Source organism: Catharus ustulatus, chromosome 2, assembly GCF_009819885.2.
Source record: "Catharus ustulatus isolate bCatUst1 chromosome 2, bCatUst1.pri.v2, whole genome shotgun sequence".
Lineage (NCBI taxonomy): Eukaryota > Metazoa > Chordata > Aves > Passeriformes > Turdidae > Catharus > Catharus ustulatus.
In genome coordinates, this window is record NC_046222.1 from 99,697,722 (window position 1) to 99,714,780 (window position 17,059).

Below are 17,059 nucleotides of genomic sequence, written 5' to 3' on the forward strand. Positions count from 1 at the left end.
TATTATCCAATAAACTCATTACTCCAGAGATAGTTTTTAAAATATCTTTGATCCATCTGGTAGCATGCCATTAATTCCAGTCTTGCAGCTATAGTTTTTTAATACCCATTTAGTTTCCCAAAATGCTCAAGCCAAGACAATTATGACATAATTGCAGACTCTAAATATGGTTATAATAAAGCTGTCTCTGAGAGGAATTCACTCTGTGTCATTTAAAAACACCCCAACAAAACCCTAAAAAAATGTGTCATAGCTACTGTTACTATTGTTACAGATAAAATTTATTCCACCTATTTGTACCTGTCAAAGTGGTAAGTATGATGTTAAAGCTAGACAAGAACCAGAGCTCTGAAGGACTATTCAGTCTCAGAATAATAACTATCTGTCTCTCTTCACTGTCTAAAAAGGCAGTCTTCATAACTGTGTTAGCTTAGCTTTGAGGTAGACTCAGATAGAAGAATCTTACTAAAAGCAGGATGATTTCTGGCTGAAATGTAGAAAAAAATCTGCTGACTTAATATATTAAGGAATTAAGTGGCAACCATTGAGATTCTGTATCCTGTGATACAAACAGCTTCATTTTAAACTATCACCTGCATTTTGATAGCACAATTCTGTCTAAGCCATAAGTCATTTATTCTCGAAACCAGATATTGAATCAGTTAACAGTTTTTGGTGATGATGCAGGACAAATATGTTGCTTGCTATCTAATGCCACATTATAATATTTCATATTGTATATTACTACCCTTGTTGCAGGTTTGGCAATTTTTTATTTTGTTTTTCTTCTTAGCTGTCATGAAAAATGAAAATGTTTCTTGAAAACTGCTTTTCTAGTTGAAGAGGTCTTCAACAGTTAAAATGAGCTGAAAAGACACCAGCCATAAATCAGCAACCACCTCTGTCTTTGTTAATGCACTTGGACTTTGTGAGAAACAAATATTTTAGCACAGGAAGCTCTGCCACTGTGAACTGCTAAAACCCCCTTTCTTCTTCTCCATCCCAAAAGAACATTTGCAAGTGCTCACACAGAAATGATTGAATAGCTGACGTTGCATGAATACCTGCTTGTCCTGGTAAGCCAGGCCAGCCGGGAGTTCCCTTTTCCCCTGGAAATCCAGGTGTCCCAGGGTTTCCTTGCTGCCCTGGGGGGCCAACCAGTCCTGGCAAACCTGTGTGACAACAATGAATCATTGCTCATAAGCATCCTTAAGACCAATAGCCCAAACGCAGACTTGTGCTACTTTCAATCTCCAGGCAGCAAAAAGACTTGCCCTTCCTATTATCACTGTGTGATTGCTCATCCAAGTGGAAGAAAACTAAAGAGAGCACAGGTAGGAGAGACAAAGTACAAAATAACAACTCATTACAAACGTCAGGTTTGTGACAACCTCGGAAAGACAGTGGGCTCCTCCTATTAAAATGATAACTTGACTTCTATTGCCAGTCGCTACAAGTGATTTCATTGCTGTGCCCTCCTTTTCTGCTGCACCTGTTTTGCCTTTCCCACTGAGAAGCTGATCAGACAAGAACTGTTTCCCAGTGAGGCACCTATAGAAACTCTTCCAATCTTGGCTGGAGTTTCTAAGCCCTCTAATGAGAGAAGTGTGGAGCAACTGTTCTGAAAGAGCAATTCCATGATCCTCCTTCAATGGGACATGTTCTTAAGCCCTGGGTGTGTGATCCAGCCACAACTGAACCTGACTTGGCTTCTCTTGTACATTTAGCCCATGAGCCTGGCTCAAACGCTCTGTAACTGTGTCCTGGGGGATACTGACTTCATTTATGGCAGAAAAGGGCATTGAAAAGCCCACTCCTTTTTAGTACGAGACATTAGAATACACCTAAGAATGCCAGCAATACAACACTTTGACTGGACACTTGGTTGCTATAGAAAAGGAAAAACTGGCATGAAGTAGAGTTAGGTTTTTGCAATTTCCTCAACTTCTGCTGCGAGTTCCACATCCTTGTCACTGCTCCTCACCAATTTACAGAATGATGAACATATTAAAAAAACTTTATTACTTTCTTTTGATGGAAAGAATATTTTTCTTTTTCCTCTTAAACAATGTTATTCTTTGGAGTGTTAAAAATAATATTTTACCTTCCTGTCCCACAGATCCAGGGACACCCTGCGTTCCCTTGAGGCCTTCAATGCCAGGGAAACCAGGATCACCACCTTCTCCTTTTGGTCCCACACCTCCTCTTATGCCTGGAAAACCACAAAACCAGTATATTCTTTTAATAATATCAATACAACCCTAAGCAAATAAGCATAACATGAACTTGGCTACTGAATGGGTCCTGGTCTTGCCACATAAAGACATTCTTCTAGTCAGGGTGCTTATATAATCTGGGAGCATGAACAGTCCTCTGGCCAAATGACCAAAAACTTGTTTGTAAAAGTACTTCCCAAATTATCTGGAATATGTCACTGATGTTCAAGTACACTGCATGTACAGGAAAATTTAATACATTTAATATTGTTTACCTAACAATTCAATCCAAAAACTGCAAGATTTTGCTATCCCACCTCCTACAATCATGGCCTGATAATGCTTCTTTTGCCATCAACAGCAAAATAAATTATATAGAAATGTTTACTGGAGTTGCCTGTGATGATGTTTACTGCTATTAATGCTACTTTCAGTTGAAGAGGTAAATGTAGCACATACTAATTTCAATAAGGAAAAGATGAACCTCTCCAGGAGCTGTGGTGACAGCACAGGTTCAAGAGCCATCAAAATCCCACAGAAAGCTCTCCTTCTCTTCCTCTGGGAGTTTTATTATGTGAAAAGAAATACATACAGAGAGCAAGTGTGATATTAATACCTGTTAAGCCTGGCACACCAACTTCCCCTTTAAGGCCTGGCATTCCTGGTAAGTTTATAGTATCTCCCCGATCACCTATTTCAAACAAAAATGAATACATGAGTGGTAAGGCTTTAATTTAAACAATACTTCCTGTTGTTTTGAAGGAATTGCAACTTCAGAGGCAAAATTCAGCAATTATTATCTTTGTAGAATAAAAGAGAAGTAAATTAAAGACAGCAAGAAAAGTGCCTAGAACAGCCTCCCTCCTTGCCACAGGTGGATTTATCCATGGACAGCACATGTTGCATGAAATTAACAGTTAACCTTTTCACAGCCTTCCACATCTACAATATAATTCTGTAAAACTGTAGAAAAACTCTTTCAGATTGAAGACACACTGAGACCCCTCAGAACTTAATGTCAAGTGTTTGATGGGTGATGAATACAGAGTGCTTAGATAAGAGAATAAACTTACCTATTTCTCCATGTGACCCAGGAGTACCAAAATGGCCCGAAATTCCTGGAATGCCCTTCTCTCCCTATCATATGATTGAAAACAGGCACCAGTTAGTGAAGATGAAGATTTATTCAACCTTCCAAGCAACTGACTGTGGAAATACTAAAAAAAAATACTATTAAATGTACAATTTTTGAGCTTCTGTAGTACTTTATAGAGTAACTTGTCAGCAGTCAGTTAATCTAAATCAGTACCAACCAAAGGACAAGTTATCCTTGCAAAGGTTTAAGTCTGAGATTGAGGACATCCCATTACGCATATATAGCAGTGAGTCCTTGTGCTGCTTTTGGCTGGGGTACAGTTATTTTATTTCATAGTAGCCACTACAGTATTGTGCTTTGGATTTGTGCTGGAAACACTGTGGATAACACAGTTTTCATTCCTACTGAACTACGGTTACACAGTGTCAGGACACGTTTTGCTTGTCACCCCACCCAGCCAGTGATCAGGCTGGGGGTGGGCAAGGATTTGGGAGGGGACACATCTGGGACAGGGACCCAAGGGAAATCTCACACTGTATGGCCTCATGCTCAGCATATAAGGCAGGGAAAACAATGGACTGGGGGTTACAATGCTTACGGGCTGGCTGGGCATCAGCCAGTTGGTGGTGGGCAGTTATTTTCATTTGTATCACTTGTTTTTCTTGGGTTTTATCTATCATTGTTATATTATCATTATTATTATTACTACTACTACTACTACTACTATTATTATTATTATTATTTATTGTTATTGTAGTTTATTTCAATTATACAACTGTTCTTATCCACAAGTTCTCCCGCTTTTACCCTTCCAATTCAGTTCTCCCCATCCTGCTGGGGTTGTGTGGAAGAGCAGGCAACTGGGTGGGGCTTAGTTTCTGGCTGAGGTTAAACCATAACAGTCCTGCAGTCCTTGGTTAAAAAAACCAAAACCTTACCGAAACCTAAAGGCAAAGAGAACCTGAGAAAGGAACATAGTTTTTATCCCTCTTAAATAAATGGTGTCCATGAGTCTACTGTCAGGCCTTTTCTAAGTGTTTCTTTCTTCCAGTGTAACTTATTTTGCAGCTAGAGTGAATTATGGTGAATTACCTTCTAGAAGCTAAGATTCTTAGGCTCTTTTACTATTAGATAAGTGACAGTAATTTTCAGCAGTGATACCATTAAGTCCTGGGGCAAAGAGAAAAGTCAACCCAACACTGAGAATAATTTTTACCAGCAGCTGTGGCAACAGGATCAAAGAGCTGGAAGGAACCATCTGGGTCCTCACTGGCAAAATGCTGGCATATGAAGTTTGGATGTCTCACAATGAGATAAGAAATTAATGAATGCCACGTTGGAGGGAGCAAGCAAAAGTATTTGATCTATTAATTCAACGCTTACGGCATTTTTATCTTTGCACTGCTGTTATTCAGCAAAATTTCAAGGGGTGAATGCCACTTCCTGAGAAGCTGAATGTGAGCACAAGGACACCCTTATTCCCTCATGTGCATGAACTCACTCTGACTCCCGTGGTGCCAGGGAAGCCTCTGATGCCAGGAGAACCGGCGGGGCCAGGATACCCTTTCACACCTGCCAGCCCTTTCGCACCGATGTCTCCTTTCACACCAGCCACGTAGCTGGGATGCCCAGGGGACCCTGGGGTTCCTGTCTTTCCAGGAAGGCCTGGCATTCCCTTGCTACCTGCAGGCAGGGAAAAAGAAAAATAAATAAGCAAAGACTGACGTGCAGTTGCTTGTGTGTAAGAAATTTTCCTGCTACTGGCCTTCTCGAAACATGGCAGCACAATGTACAAGGCAACACACACACACACACACACACACATACACACACACACACACACAGAGTCATCCCTCAAAGCTTTCCTCAGGGGTGATTCTGTGAAACGCAGCCAGGAGCTGTTTCTGCTTTCAGAGACCTTGCTGGGTTGGGGGCCGCAGCCAAGTGGTACAATGAGCAGAGAATATTTAATATGGTAGCTGAGAAAAAGCTGAGAAAGAGAATGACAGCTCTGAATGTGCTTGCCTTGTTTTACTGTGACCACTGACCTTTTACGCCAAAGAATCCCTTCGTGCCCCTTTCTCCAGCATCTCCTTTTTCACCTTTAACTTCCATCATCATGCTGGGCATGAGCTTTGGAGGGTCTCCAGGGGGGCCTTGATCCCCACGGTCACCTAAAAGATAAAAAACCCAACCATGATACAAAATGCTAGTCAGCAGCACTGCTGGAAAAAGTGAACAGAAGAGTGAATTAGGAAAAAGGAATGACCTTGCACAAGCTGCAGAAAATCCACTAACCTGTGTCAATACAACAAGGCAGTGGAAGAGTAACATTTAAGAAAACATGAAAACTGAGTTAAACTTTTGTACATACAATCCTGGGAGTTGGAGTCAGACTCCTGATAGATAATTTATCTCTCAGCAGATCAGTTAGGAATCATGTGTTTATAAAAAAAGCCCCAAAACCGTGGTTTATAAAAAAACCCCAAAAAAGACATTGCAGAAAGCAAAGAAAAGTAGTTTTGTCCTAGTGAAAAGGAAATTCTCAGTCAAAAAGCCTTGGGCAAAAGAAAGTGTTTGGATTCATTACCAGTTATAGTGTTCATTTTCTTGACTTTATGGTTACTTGTGGAATCAGTAAATAATGTCCTGAAGAATGGACCCATATATACTCTATGAGTGTCTTTAGCTCTTCATGGGGTGCAGAGACAGGCCAGTAACCCAGACTTGTCTCCTATGATTATGCCCTGTCTTACATTTCTTTGCCAAGAAGCATATTTGCACTTCTCTTCACAGGGGCTACTTTCACACTTGTCTTTTGCTGAGCCTGTTGCTGGGATCACTGTTCTGCAACCTCTGAACAGCAGACACTTTTAAAAAAGACCCCAGTCTCAGGGTCCCTAGAAAGAATATTTTAGTCATTCAGCAAAGGATTTATTTAAAGATAATTGTGTGCAATCAAAAGAGGACTGAGTTACAGTTTTCATTTCACCAACAATAATACCAGCTGAATGTCTGTGACTTTTAACTACTTAATTTTAACTATTTAATTGCCTGGTTTTCTTAATATTTAACTATCTTGACAGTGTAACTGGAGAAAAATCCAAGTATTCTCCCTGAAAAATCTTATGCTTCCTGGGAAAATGCTCTCTTGACTTTTGCCCGTGTCCAGAGGTGACACTGTCTGAATTCAGATGAGTAATAAGATTTTTGTCTCCAGCCTTAAGTGTGTAAAGAAGTAATCTTTCCGTGGGTCTAAAATCCAGGCTTCTTGGCCAGAGGCCCATGTATCATATAGGTGGAGGAATGTCTGAGCTAAATTTACCATGTGAAAAATGTGTCTTCTTAGTCTTTGTGTCCTTGTGAAATAGTTCTGCAGATGTGAAGAGCAAACACACTAGTACCACCCATAAGCAAATACCTTTGAAGCCACGTGCGCCCTGTGAGCCTTTATCTCCCCGAGCCCCAAGTGGGCCAAATTCTCCTTTGATTCCCTTGATGCCTGGTCTTCCTTTTAGTCCTGTCATGCCTTTGAAACCATCAACACCACGTGAACCTTGCAGGCCTTTAAGAAAGAAGGGGAAGAGAACTGTTACTTCACTCAGATTTCTGCAAACTAATATGAACCAGCAATACATGACTGAAATGGTATGAAAACTTCAGTGCAGCAGTACCTATTTTTTGGGTGCCTTGATGCTTACAGCAATCTGTGTGTCTGGAGCAGGCACCCAAGCTCTCTGAGAGGTAGTAGAGCTCCTGAGGTAGTGTACTGTCAGAAGTACATGAACCTGCCTCAACTGGCCGAGAAGATGTTGTGGAGATGATCATAACTTACTGTATTCTCCTGAAAGATCAGTTCAACCCCTCTCCAAGAGATGAGCTTGAGATATGTATCTAGTTCCACATAAGGTTTGTAGTCAGCCTGGTCTACATGTAGATACAAATCATGGGTCTAGGACTGGCTGGTCCTTTCTCACCAAAAATTCCCCTACTTTTCTTTTCTAAACAAGAGAAAGCTGTTTTACATGGGTAATGCTAACAAACAGATCTTAATTTCTGTCAAATGAGAGCTGATCAGTACTTCAGAGCTAGTCTTGTCCTGTCTTGCCAACTGATGAAATTGCAACGTGCATTTTTAAAGCTCAGTTTGGCTTCACATGGAGTTGAACCCTGCTGAAACTCCCTGTGTGGGGTAGGCAATGTGCATTACACATATGTGTTTTCTTGTGGCTGGCAGGTGAGAATCTCACCATCTCAGCATAAAGTCACCATCGAGGTCTTGTGTCTGGCATTGCTCAGTTCACAGTTCCCAGCTTTAAAAAACTTTAAAGTCAATGTTTGGGGAAACATCTCTTAAATTTCACTGAGGACCAATGGGACTAGGATGACAGTAAGACTTTTAGAGAGAAAACAGTAAATACTGTGTATTTTTAAAAATGAGAAATAAAACAGCCATTGCTCTTCTAAATAGGGCTGGATATCACAAGCTAGCACTGTGCCAAGCCCAACACAGGGAAAACAGGCAGTGATTTTGGAATATATTAGGTACATGGTCTTAATTCTGCTGTTTTAAATAGAGAGAGATTAGCAGAGAATATGTCTGGTTTATGTCTGCACAAAACAGCTTTAATCAACTACTGTTTTCAAAGTAGCAGTCCAGAGCTCACCTTTATCTCCTGGAAAGCCATCCATTCCACGTATGCCAGGGGGACCAGTCACACCACGTATACCTGGTAATCCTGTGTGACCCATGTCACCTTTGTCACCAGACAGACCCTTCAGGCCCACGGGGCCAGGAAAACCTTGCTCACCATCTTCTCCCCTAGCACCAGGTGGACCTGTTGTGTAAATGTGAGAATAGGGAGAATAAAAAAGGTTTAGACATAGACGATGATTTCATACAAGGTAGCTCAAGAAGGTGAAAACTACTGTCCTGGCAACTTCATACTGAAGGGAGAAATTTAGAATTTTTTTCATCGAAGAATTGCAGAAATGATTGTAAAGATAAAGCAGCTCATCAACATGAACCAGTCTCACTATCAGTTTGGTTCCACACCCACTTGCAACAGGACCTTCCCCTCCTCTTTAATGTAAGGATTAAGCCCCTTTTCCATAAGCCAACCCTCATTTGGTGGGTCCCTATTCCCACTTGTCAGCAGCCAGTACTAACCTGACTGGGTTGGTGGCTATAGAAAGAAAAGCAGCTGCTCTGCCTGTAAAGATCATCCCCGTACTTAACTATCTGCTGTGTAAACTATGCAGTTGCCCTGCCACAGAGGACTACCAAGAGGAATGGCACAGGATTACTTTCTCACCAAGAGGTCCTTGGGAGCCAGGCCCACCATCTGGCCCCCGGTTTCCTGGTGGACCAGGGAATCCATGTGTTCCTGGTGTTCCTGGTAATCCCATCAAACCAGGGAGACCTTGTGGCCCTGGATCTCCTTTGGCTCCTGGCAAACCTGGGCTACCATCCACTCCTAAAAGACCAAAATCATGCATTAGAGCACATCATATGTAGAGAACATGTTTTTACATATTTCTTCTGTGTATACCCCAGGCTCCCAGAGTGTGTTTTTCCTTTGAAAATTCAGTGAGAACAGGAAAAGCAAATTAAAGGACTGGTCTTTAGATTTAAAATAATTGATGTTACCAGCAATGATTTCAATATTTGCATCAGATAGGTAGATTGACTCTTTCAAATGAATAGTAACCACTTGGCACCATGGGGATATACATGGAGGTCTCTCTCAATTTTAATCCAAATCTTTCTATTTTAATCCACATAATTCTGTTATTCCTGATCTCTCTGTCCCATATAGCTTAGTAAGAATTTAATCAAGCAGCTGACTGAACCACGGAAATAATGCTATGTATCTTTTCTAAAATGTTATAAGTAGGAAAAGTAACATTTAAGATAGACGGTGAAATCTGCATCATTGTTTAGAAATTTTCAGGTAGGATGTTACAAGAGATTGCTGTAAGACAAACTCCTAAGCAAAAAGGCCCTAATTTTACATGACTTAATGGACTGGGTGAAAAAGTATGTCTCTACCATATACAAGAAAAATGGGTATTAAGTTTTAAAACATAATGCCTGCTTTTCATTCAACTTGGAGAAGCAACAGCATACAAATAGTACATGGCTTTTAAAATCCAGGTCAAGTGGATCTCCTTCTCTTTATTCAGGTTTTACATCAGTGCAGGTCCATTGGCTTGACTGTAGTTAAATAAGCTTTATAATTGTGGTGACTTAAAGTGGGTTTTCTAAACAACAGCATACAGACTTTAGTTTGGTATTCTGAGTGAGGTGGCAGAAGTGATATAAAGGAATCCCTAGTCATTTCATGTAAAATTAAAAATATCCACACTTGTAGAAAAATTCACATGCTATCTGGAGCCATTCTGTCAGAACTGTAAAATAAATCAAGAACAGAAAAACTAGTAAGGCTTTATATTTTCACTGTATTTTTTACTACTGAAAACTTAGTTTTACAAAAATGTTTACAAAGAGGGTGCAAAGTCACACCATATTTTTTGTTTTCAAATGTGTTAGTGATGTTTTCTGCCTTTTCTTGAACTTATTAAGGGCCACAGAGCTGCTTTCATGCCTTTCCTTCATTCTAGGGCTCTATTGCAGGTGAAACCAGATCTCCTTACTTCAAAAAACTCTGAGAAGATGATGCTCTTCTTTATTTATTTTCATCAAAAATCATGAGAAGGTTATCCAAAACTAGTTCCTATGATAAACCTTGCTTTGAGCTAGTCATATAATTACTACTCCTTTCTCAGTTCCACACAGGGGAAGGGGGTAATCAGCAGTCCTATATTTAATTATGAGTCCAAATGCAATTGAAACAGTGTAGCAGGGTATGCTAAATTCCCACATGTGCTTTTGAAAATCCTTCACAGAGTTCAGAGTGAAAAAATCAGATTTTGTAGATAAACTCTGTTTTCTGCAGGGATTTTAGGGTGTTTTTATGGTCTGTGAAATAATAAATTAAATTATCACCCTGAAGTTATGGTGAATAAGTATATAATATTATCTTTTTCTTATTTGTGAGAGCCCAAAGACTGACAAGGTAAAATAGCTTATTAGCAGTTAACCTAACTCTATGTCCTCTTAGCTAAAATTTACAAATTCAGCACTCCTGAAATGTGCTGATCAGCAAAGCCATGCAGTACCCAGACATCTTTTGGTGTGGGAAAAAAATCTCAGTATTATTGCTGTATGTAAGTGAAAGGATAACAACACCACCACCATTCCAGTACATCTGCAAGCAACAAAGATGAGCAAAGTCTGGTTCTCTGGTATCCTAGTGCAGTTGCTTTCATGTAGAGCAGTGTGAAGGACAGCTGAACATAAGCAATGGATCTCCAGAAAGTGTTCAGAAGAGCCAGGCATGTTGGCAATTAGCTGACACAGAATTGGGAAGAAAGGGAGATCACCAGGACTGGGAATTGATAGTGAGGACATCACTACCTCTGACATGGTCTCTTACTGCTCTCACATCCCTGTGATTTGGCTGCATTTGTCTCACACTTACACAAACCTTTCTTTATTTGAAGAAGCTGTTACCTCTAGCTCCTGGTACTCCTTGATCTCCTGGTGCCCCTTTCAGCCCTGGGAAGCCGGGCAGGCCGACATCCCCTCGGGAACCTGCTGCTGCTCCAAACACGTCACCAGGAAGGCCCTTTGGTCCTGGTGTTCCTGGAGCTCCCGATTTTCCTGTAAGACCTGGGTGTCCCTGCAGTCCAGGTAGACCATTTGGGCCTCTGTCTCCCCTGGGCCCAGTAAAACCTGCAAATAAAACATGGACTAGGCATCACAGAGGTCACTACAAATGTTGGAGCTCAAATCCTAGATATACCAACACCTTGTCCCCATTACCACAAATGACAAGGTAAAGGCTTCTTGTGGACTGGAAAACTGGAGCTGGACCAAAGGTTAAGCCAGAGAAGTGGTGAAAGATAGCATGGAAAACTGCAGAAAATTGCTCCCTGTGGCCTGGGAGCCATACGGGAGCCCTGATTTAGCAATTAGAGCACTCTGTAGAGCTTACCAGGGGAGATAGAAGTTCATGGTCCTGTCTATGCTGCAGAGAGTCATGTTTTATCATCATCAGCAATGATGATAACATCACAGCATGTTTTATCATCATCCCTTGCCTGCTGACCAGGACATGTATCAGCTCTTTTGCTTTCTCTGTTGCTACTACAGATGCTGTAGATGAGTCTAGAGAACACTGTCAGGCCACGTGCTGCCTGAGGGGAAAGCACCACTTGGCACAGGATTTGGGAAAGTTTGCAGCACTCAGAATCTTTGAAATCAGACAACTCAAAAAATTTCCAGAGACCTCATAAATTAAGTTCTGTCAATGGTTTCTGTAATGGGGTACAGAAAAAACCCCCCAAACAACTCATTACCCATTTGTCAGACCAAGTAAACTTGGTCAACCACAGGGAAGTGGTAGTTTCTGGAGATAATTCCTGTAATTCTTGCTGGACTGACTGACGATTTGTGAACATCCACACCCACTGCAGCTAACATGTGCATGCCACTGCATGGATCATGTGTGCAGTGGCATACACAGAGGCTCATTTATACTAATGTTGAAAAGAATTAAATGAAAGTACTATCACTATTATTTTCTTCCTTTCTGTATCATCATTATGATTATAATGAGGGAATAAATATACATAAATACATGAGTAAACTTGGAATCCAAAATATCTAGTTATTGAATTTCTTTATGAGAATTTTAGTAATTTTTACCATCACATTTATAATTTTGAATAATAAAGCAGATTTTAAAAGCTTAGCATCTATGAAATTTTTTGTCATTATGGAAGTTGCAAGAAATACTTCTGGATTTGAAATGTAGTATTTTTGTCTAATGGCTTATTGATTCAATGTAGAAGTGAAGATAAGTGAAAATTACCAGGAATCACATATTTGTGTTTAAGTGACTGCAATAAAAAGGCCAAAAGTATACAAAGAATGACTAATTATTTCAAGATACCTGGAGGACCTGGGAATCCTTCCCGACCTGGATCACCTCGGGTACCATTTAGCCCTGGGTAACCCATAGGACCTGGATCACCGGGGAATCCTCTTGCACCTTTTGCACCTAAATTATATGAAAGAAAGTACAAAAGCATGATCTGAACAAACAAAACAGAAATATCTGTATAATGTAAATAAAAGGTAGTAGTAAATATCATCGTCATGTATTTCTGGACGCAAAGATGAAACCTTGGAAAAAAAAATTAATGGGGCTATACAGTAGCTCTTTAGAAGTATTCAAGATCCCAAAACATGGACCAAAAATCTAGGTTAAGTGCTTTTACAAACATGGATTAACCTGACTTAAAGACTAATAATATGGAGACTACTAGGGTAAAGATAATTAGTTTCACAGACTTTTGGAGCTTTTCAATATTTTGTAAATTAAGGCTTTTAGATTAAGGTCAAAAGGCAATGTCAAAAAAGAATGTTCACAGAAATGGGCACAGATGAGATGCTGTAAGAGGAAAAAAAAAGTCCTTTCCCTGCTAAACTGATCACAGAACAAGAGCAGACTGGTTTAGATAACTAAGAAGCAGAAATGTAAGGCTAAAGGTTAGATCTAATAATCCCTCAAAAGGAATAGAAATTAACTAGCCTACTTACTATATTTGTAACATTACAGGTCTAGAGATTCCCTAGTAAAAGAAAGGATGTGCCCTGCAAAAAGAAGGATGTGCCAGTTCTTCTGGCACTGACCTCTTGTTCATACAGATTTTTCTCCTGACAGCTAAAATGATACTTCACTTCCCTGTGATACAGTATTTGACATTTCAGTAAGGGCAAATATTACTATTTTTTAACATCTCAAACCCTGCAAGCATTTTGTAGGATTCCTTTGTTATGTTTCAAAAATTATATTTTTTTTCCCCATGCAACAGTTTCATTACATGAGTCTCATTAATCCACTGTATTACAAGATCAAGATTTTTTATAAAGTTCTTTGAAAATAATTACTGTGGAATGCTTTGTTCCCCTACCATCCCCAGCATTTAGAATTTCATAATTTCCCAGCTCAGACCTCAGAAGGTCAACAACATGCTTTAACATTTAAAATGTTGTTGCTTAGCATCACCATGAATTACAGCTCATTTATTCATTACTGAAAGTAAGTTTCTTTCCACCCCTAACTATGACAAATCAAGGAAAATATCACTTGGATTTTGATTTTTTTTCCACTTCAGTTTTCTGAAATTTATACTATGACAGTGAGAAGGATCTGTCACAGTCCTCCATGGAAGCCTTTTATCACCCTGCTCTCAGAGGACAGGATTTGCCTTGTGAGGTGTGCAGTCAGCTCTGAGAGACCTCAGCACACTCTCTAGCACTAAACCTGTAGACTCTTTATACTCTTACTTGCATGTGGAGAATGGCAAATGGGTTATTCCTGCCTTCTGTTTTGTGGCTGACACTTATTAGCAAAGGCAGGCTTAGCTCAGGAGGGGTAAAGTCACCTGGACTGCACACTGCTTAGATCTCTCTAGCAGGGTCAGATTAATGCTGTGTTCCAATGTAATTCCTAAAACTTGCTGTCTGCTAAGGCTCAGTTATAATCAATACGGCAAGATATCCTTCAAATGTAGTGTATATGAGAAACACAATATGGGTAAAGGTAAAACATTACCTGTGGCTCCTGGCACTCCTGGCTTTCCTTGGGATCCCTTTGGTGGCCTTACACAGCCTGCACCTGAAAACAAACAAACAAAAAAGTTGCACTGTATGTGCTCCTGTGCTGCCTCTCCATGTCTCTGGTCCTGTAGTTGAGACAATTTAATTAAAACAGGTAAAGTAAAATTATCAAGCCAACTCCCAATTTGAAAAGAAATTTTATTCTTCTGGCTATGGGTGGCATTTTCAGAGGAGCACTCAAGCTGATCTCCACCCCAAGAGCTGCTCTTCTGCTGATTTTGCAGGGGCTATCGTGGCAGGTCCAGTTGGACCAGTGCAGGAGGGGTAGTCCAGCTTCCTGGATGACTGTACTTTTCAGAATAAGAGAAATGCTTTCTTTCCCTATGGTTGATTTATACCTGAGAAGCAATCAAGTCAATTTTTGCAAAAATCTGGGTTTTTTTTTCTTATATGTCATATTGCACTGAAAATCTTCACTCAAAATTATTCTTTAAAAAAAGTTCCTAAAATCTTCTTGGGCACCTGATTTCTGGTACTGTTTTTACAGATTGCACAGTAATCATACAATAAACTCAGGAGTGATGAAATTAAGAATCTCTGAATTGTAGAGCTAGAAGTGCAATCATTTTAGAAAATGTCCAATTTGATAAATTTAGTTTAGAGCTACATAAAGTATTTGCCAGTATTTGTGGCCTAAAGTTCAAATAGTTTACAACTAAGAAGCAGTCATCACAAAAAAAGGTTTCGACCCACAAAAGCAGCATGATACTAAAAAGATACTCAAGCCACTTGCATGTACAGTACCTGACCATACTGGTTCAGTTGCATCTCCTCTAGGAAAGTCTTCAGTGACCTGCCCGCAGTCTGTGAGCAAAGAATCAGAAAACATAGTTACTTAAAAGAGAAGAATTGCAAAAAGACAAAAATGTTCTCAATTCTAACCAAAATGCCTATAAAATCTGCAGATAATGTATTATGCACACATACCACACAAATTATTTGCTATACCATACTGAACACTCTATCCACACATTGATTAGATCTGGACTTAAAATCTATCCTGTCCAAGTTAGGAGGCTGTCCCATATACAACCATGTGTGAGGTTGACATGTGCTTGCTTTAGTTTGAATATTCTGCCAGGCTTCTCAAAGTGGAGGAATAAAACTCTGAGCCTGAGCTCTTCTGAATGTAGCCCTGGCATTGCTGTGCTTGGAAGGGACTTGAAAAGCTGCAGAAATATTATGAGGAGCTCTGAAGGGTGGAAACATGATTTTCTCTGGTCAATTAAAAGATTATGTTGGATGGGAAAAATCAGAGAAAACCACCTGTGGGACTTCAAATGGCAGGACATTGCTCCATTGCCTCCAACTGCTTGAAACCTGAATAATGTTACTTGCTGGCACTATCACATTAATTCATGCTATTTCAATACCTGACATGAAACTACTGGGACTTCTGAAGTATCTCCTTCTTTAAGATTTCTGGAAAATACCAGCATTTCCTTTTACCCCACATACCCCCCATCAAGCTGTCCCTTTTCAACAGTGTGCTGGATAAATGCTGCACACAACTCAGTGCTGATCTCCCATGGCTCTGATGTAAGACAGAGTGGTGTCTCTTACCTAGTTGGCCAGGCTCTCCTGGCAGACCAGGCAGACCTGGAGATCCTGGGTTTCCAGATTGTCCTTGGTCACCTGGAGAACCCCGGAACCCTTTTGGACCAGGAAATCCTTCACCTGGCAGGCCTGCTTCTCCTGGAAAGCCCTTTGGGCCTAATTCACCTGGATAACCAGGATCACCAGGGAAACCTCTGATAGCATCACCCTGTGGGAAGTGAATGGAGGTTGTCACTCCTGACTTTGCTGAGAAAAAAGACAACTCAAACAGTTGAACTACCCTCATGAATAACATCTTATAGGCAATCATTTCCCAAGTGTTGCATCCCAGCTCTTTAAACTGACATTAAAAACAAAGTATTTTTGAAATAACCTGACTTCAATGTAGACCACATGCCACTAAGGGCATTAGAGAAGTTCCTTGAGGGAACATTCCCCTAAAAATGTAGGCCCATGAAAAAGCATGTGGGCAGTATGAATCAGTGTTGTGGAGGGGATCCTGGTCCTCCCTGAAAAGCTGTGAGTGATTTTGGGGAGACCAAATGCATTGTTAGAGATGTTTCATTGTGGCATTTACATCTGAGAAAAGCTGACATAAAAATGCACCCAAAAGAATTTTTCTCTGTCTGCACTGTGATATTTCTACGCTACTGAATCAACATTTTACCAACATCATTAGAGAATGCCCTTCTATCTTCAGAAGCAATATAAAGTACCATCTTCACTGGTAGGAAAAGTACTGTGGTCTAGAGTGCCTAGTATAGCTCTTGCCCATCTTCAAATATGATATATGAGCATCCCAATGCTTCAAAACATCAGTTATGATGGGATGCAGGAATCCTTCTTGCAAGGTATTTTTAATTTTGCCTATAGAAGGAAGTTAGAAGAAGAACAAAGACTACATGTCTAATTTCTAGATAGCTACAGTTAGGTGAGTTACTATGACGCAATATGATGACATAACGTATATTTTAAGGACATAAAATTGAAACAAATTTTGCTTTTCTTCAACACAGTTCTACTAAAGCTATTGTAGTTCAGTCACAAAGAATCTCAGACTATATTAGAAGGAGTCACTAATACACTATACACTACCACTTCTTTAAGTAAAATGGAAATAAAAATTTTCTAAAAACCTGAGAGTAAACCTGATGCTTAATTTATCAATAACCAGCAAACCCAGTCTAGTTTTGCATCATAATCTGTGCAAGAAGGACAGGCTGGTGATGATAACCCCAGAATTAGGTGCATTAGTAACTGGGGGTGGTGTATTTGCTGTTTGGTCGCTCACCGGAAGGCCAGGTTGTCCTGGTAACCCATCTAATCCATCTCTGCCTGGGAAACCATCTTCACCTCTGATTCCAGGCAGCCCGGGATCTCCTTGGATTCCTTTGGTGCCTAAGGAAAATCTTCCACTGTGAGACCAATCTTTCATTA

General features: G+C 40.2%; 1 protein-coding gene across 2 annotated transcripts in view; it reads right to left on the minus strand.

Moving 5' to 3' along the window:
- COL4A2 (collagen type IV alpha 2 chain) overlaps nucleotides 1–17,059 on the minus strand; it is a 138,084-nt gene that overhangs the window by 11,443 nt on the left and 109,582 nt on the right. For both annotated transcript variants that reach the window (XM_033086206.1, XM_033086214.2), the window contains exons 24-38: nucleotides 16,914–17,020; nucleotides 15,629–15,830; nucleotides 14,810–14,869; nucleotides 14,001–14,063; nucleotides 12,333–12,440; nucleotides 10,889–11,110; nucleotides 8,628–8,789; nucleotides 7,980–8,150; nucleotides 6,734–6,877; nucleotides 5,361–5,486; nucleotides 4,814–4,995; nucleotides 3,290–3,353; nucleotides 2,833–2,907; nucleotides 2,105–2,212; nucleotides 1,065–1,172 (exon numbers count right to left, since the gene is read on the minus strand). In XM_033086206.1, coding sequence (XP_032942097.1) covers nucleotides 1,065–1,172; nucleotides 2,105–2,212; nucleotides 2,833–2,907; nucleotides 3,290–3,353; nucleotides 4,814–4,995; nucleotides 5,361–5,486; nucleotides 6,734–6,877; nucleotides 7,980–8,150; nucleotides 8,628–8,789; nucleotides 10,889–11,110; nucleotides 12,333–12,440; nucleotides 14,001–14,063; nucleotides 14,810–14,869; nucleotides 15,629–15,830; nucleotides 16,914–17,020 — 1,902 coding nt within the window. The remainder of the gene's footprint in view (nucleotides 1–1,064; nucleotides 1,173–2,104; nucleotides 2,213–2,832; nucleotides 2,908–3,289; nucleotides 3,354–4,813; nucleotides 4,996–5,360; nucleotides 5,487–6,733; nucleotides 6,878–7,979; nucleotides 8,151–8,627; nucleotides 8,790–10,888; nucleotides 11,111–12,332; nucleotides 12,441–14,000; nucleotides 14,064–14,809; nucleotides 14,870–15,628; nucleotides 15,831–16,913; nucleotides 17,021–17,059) is intronic.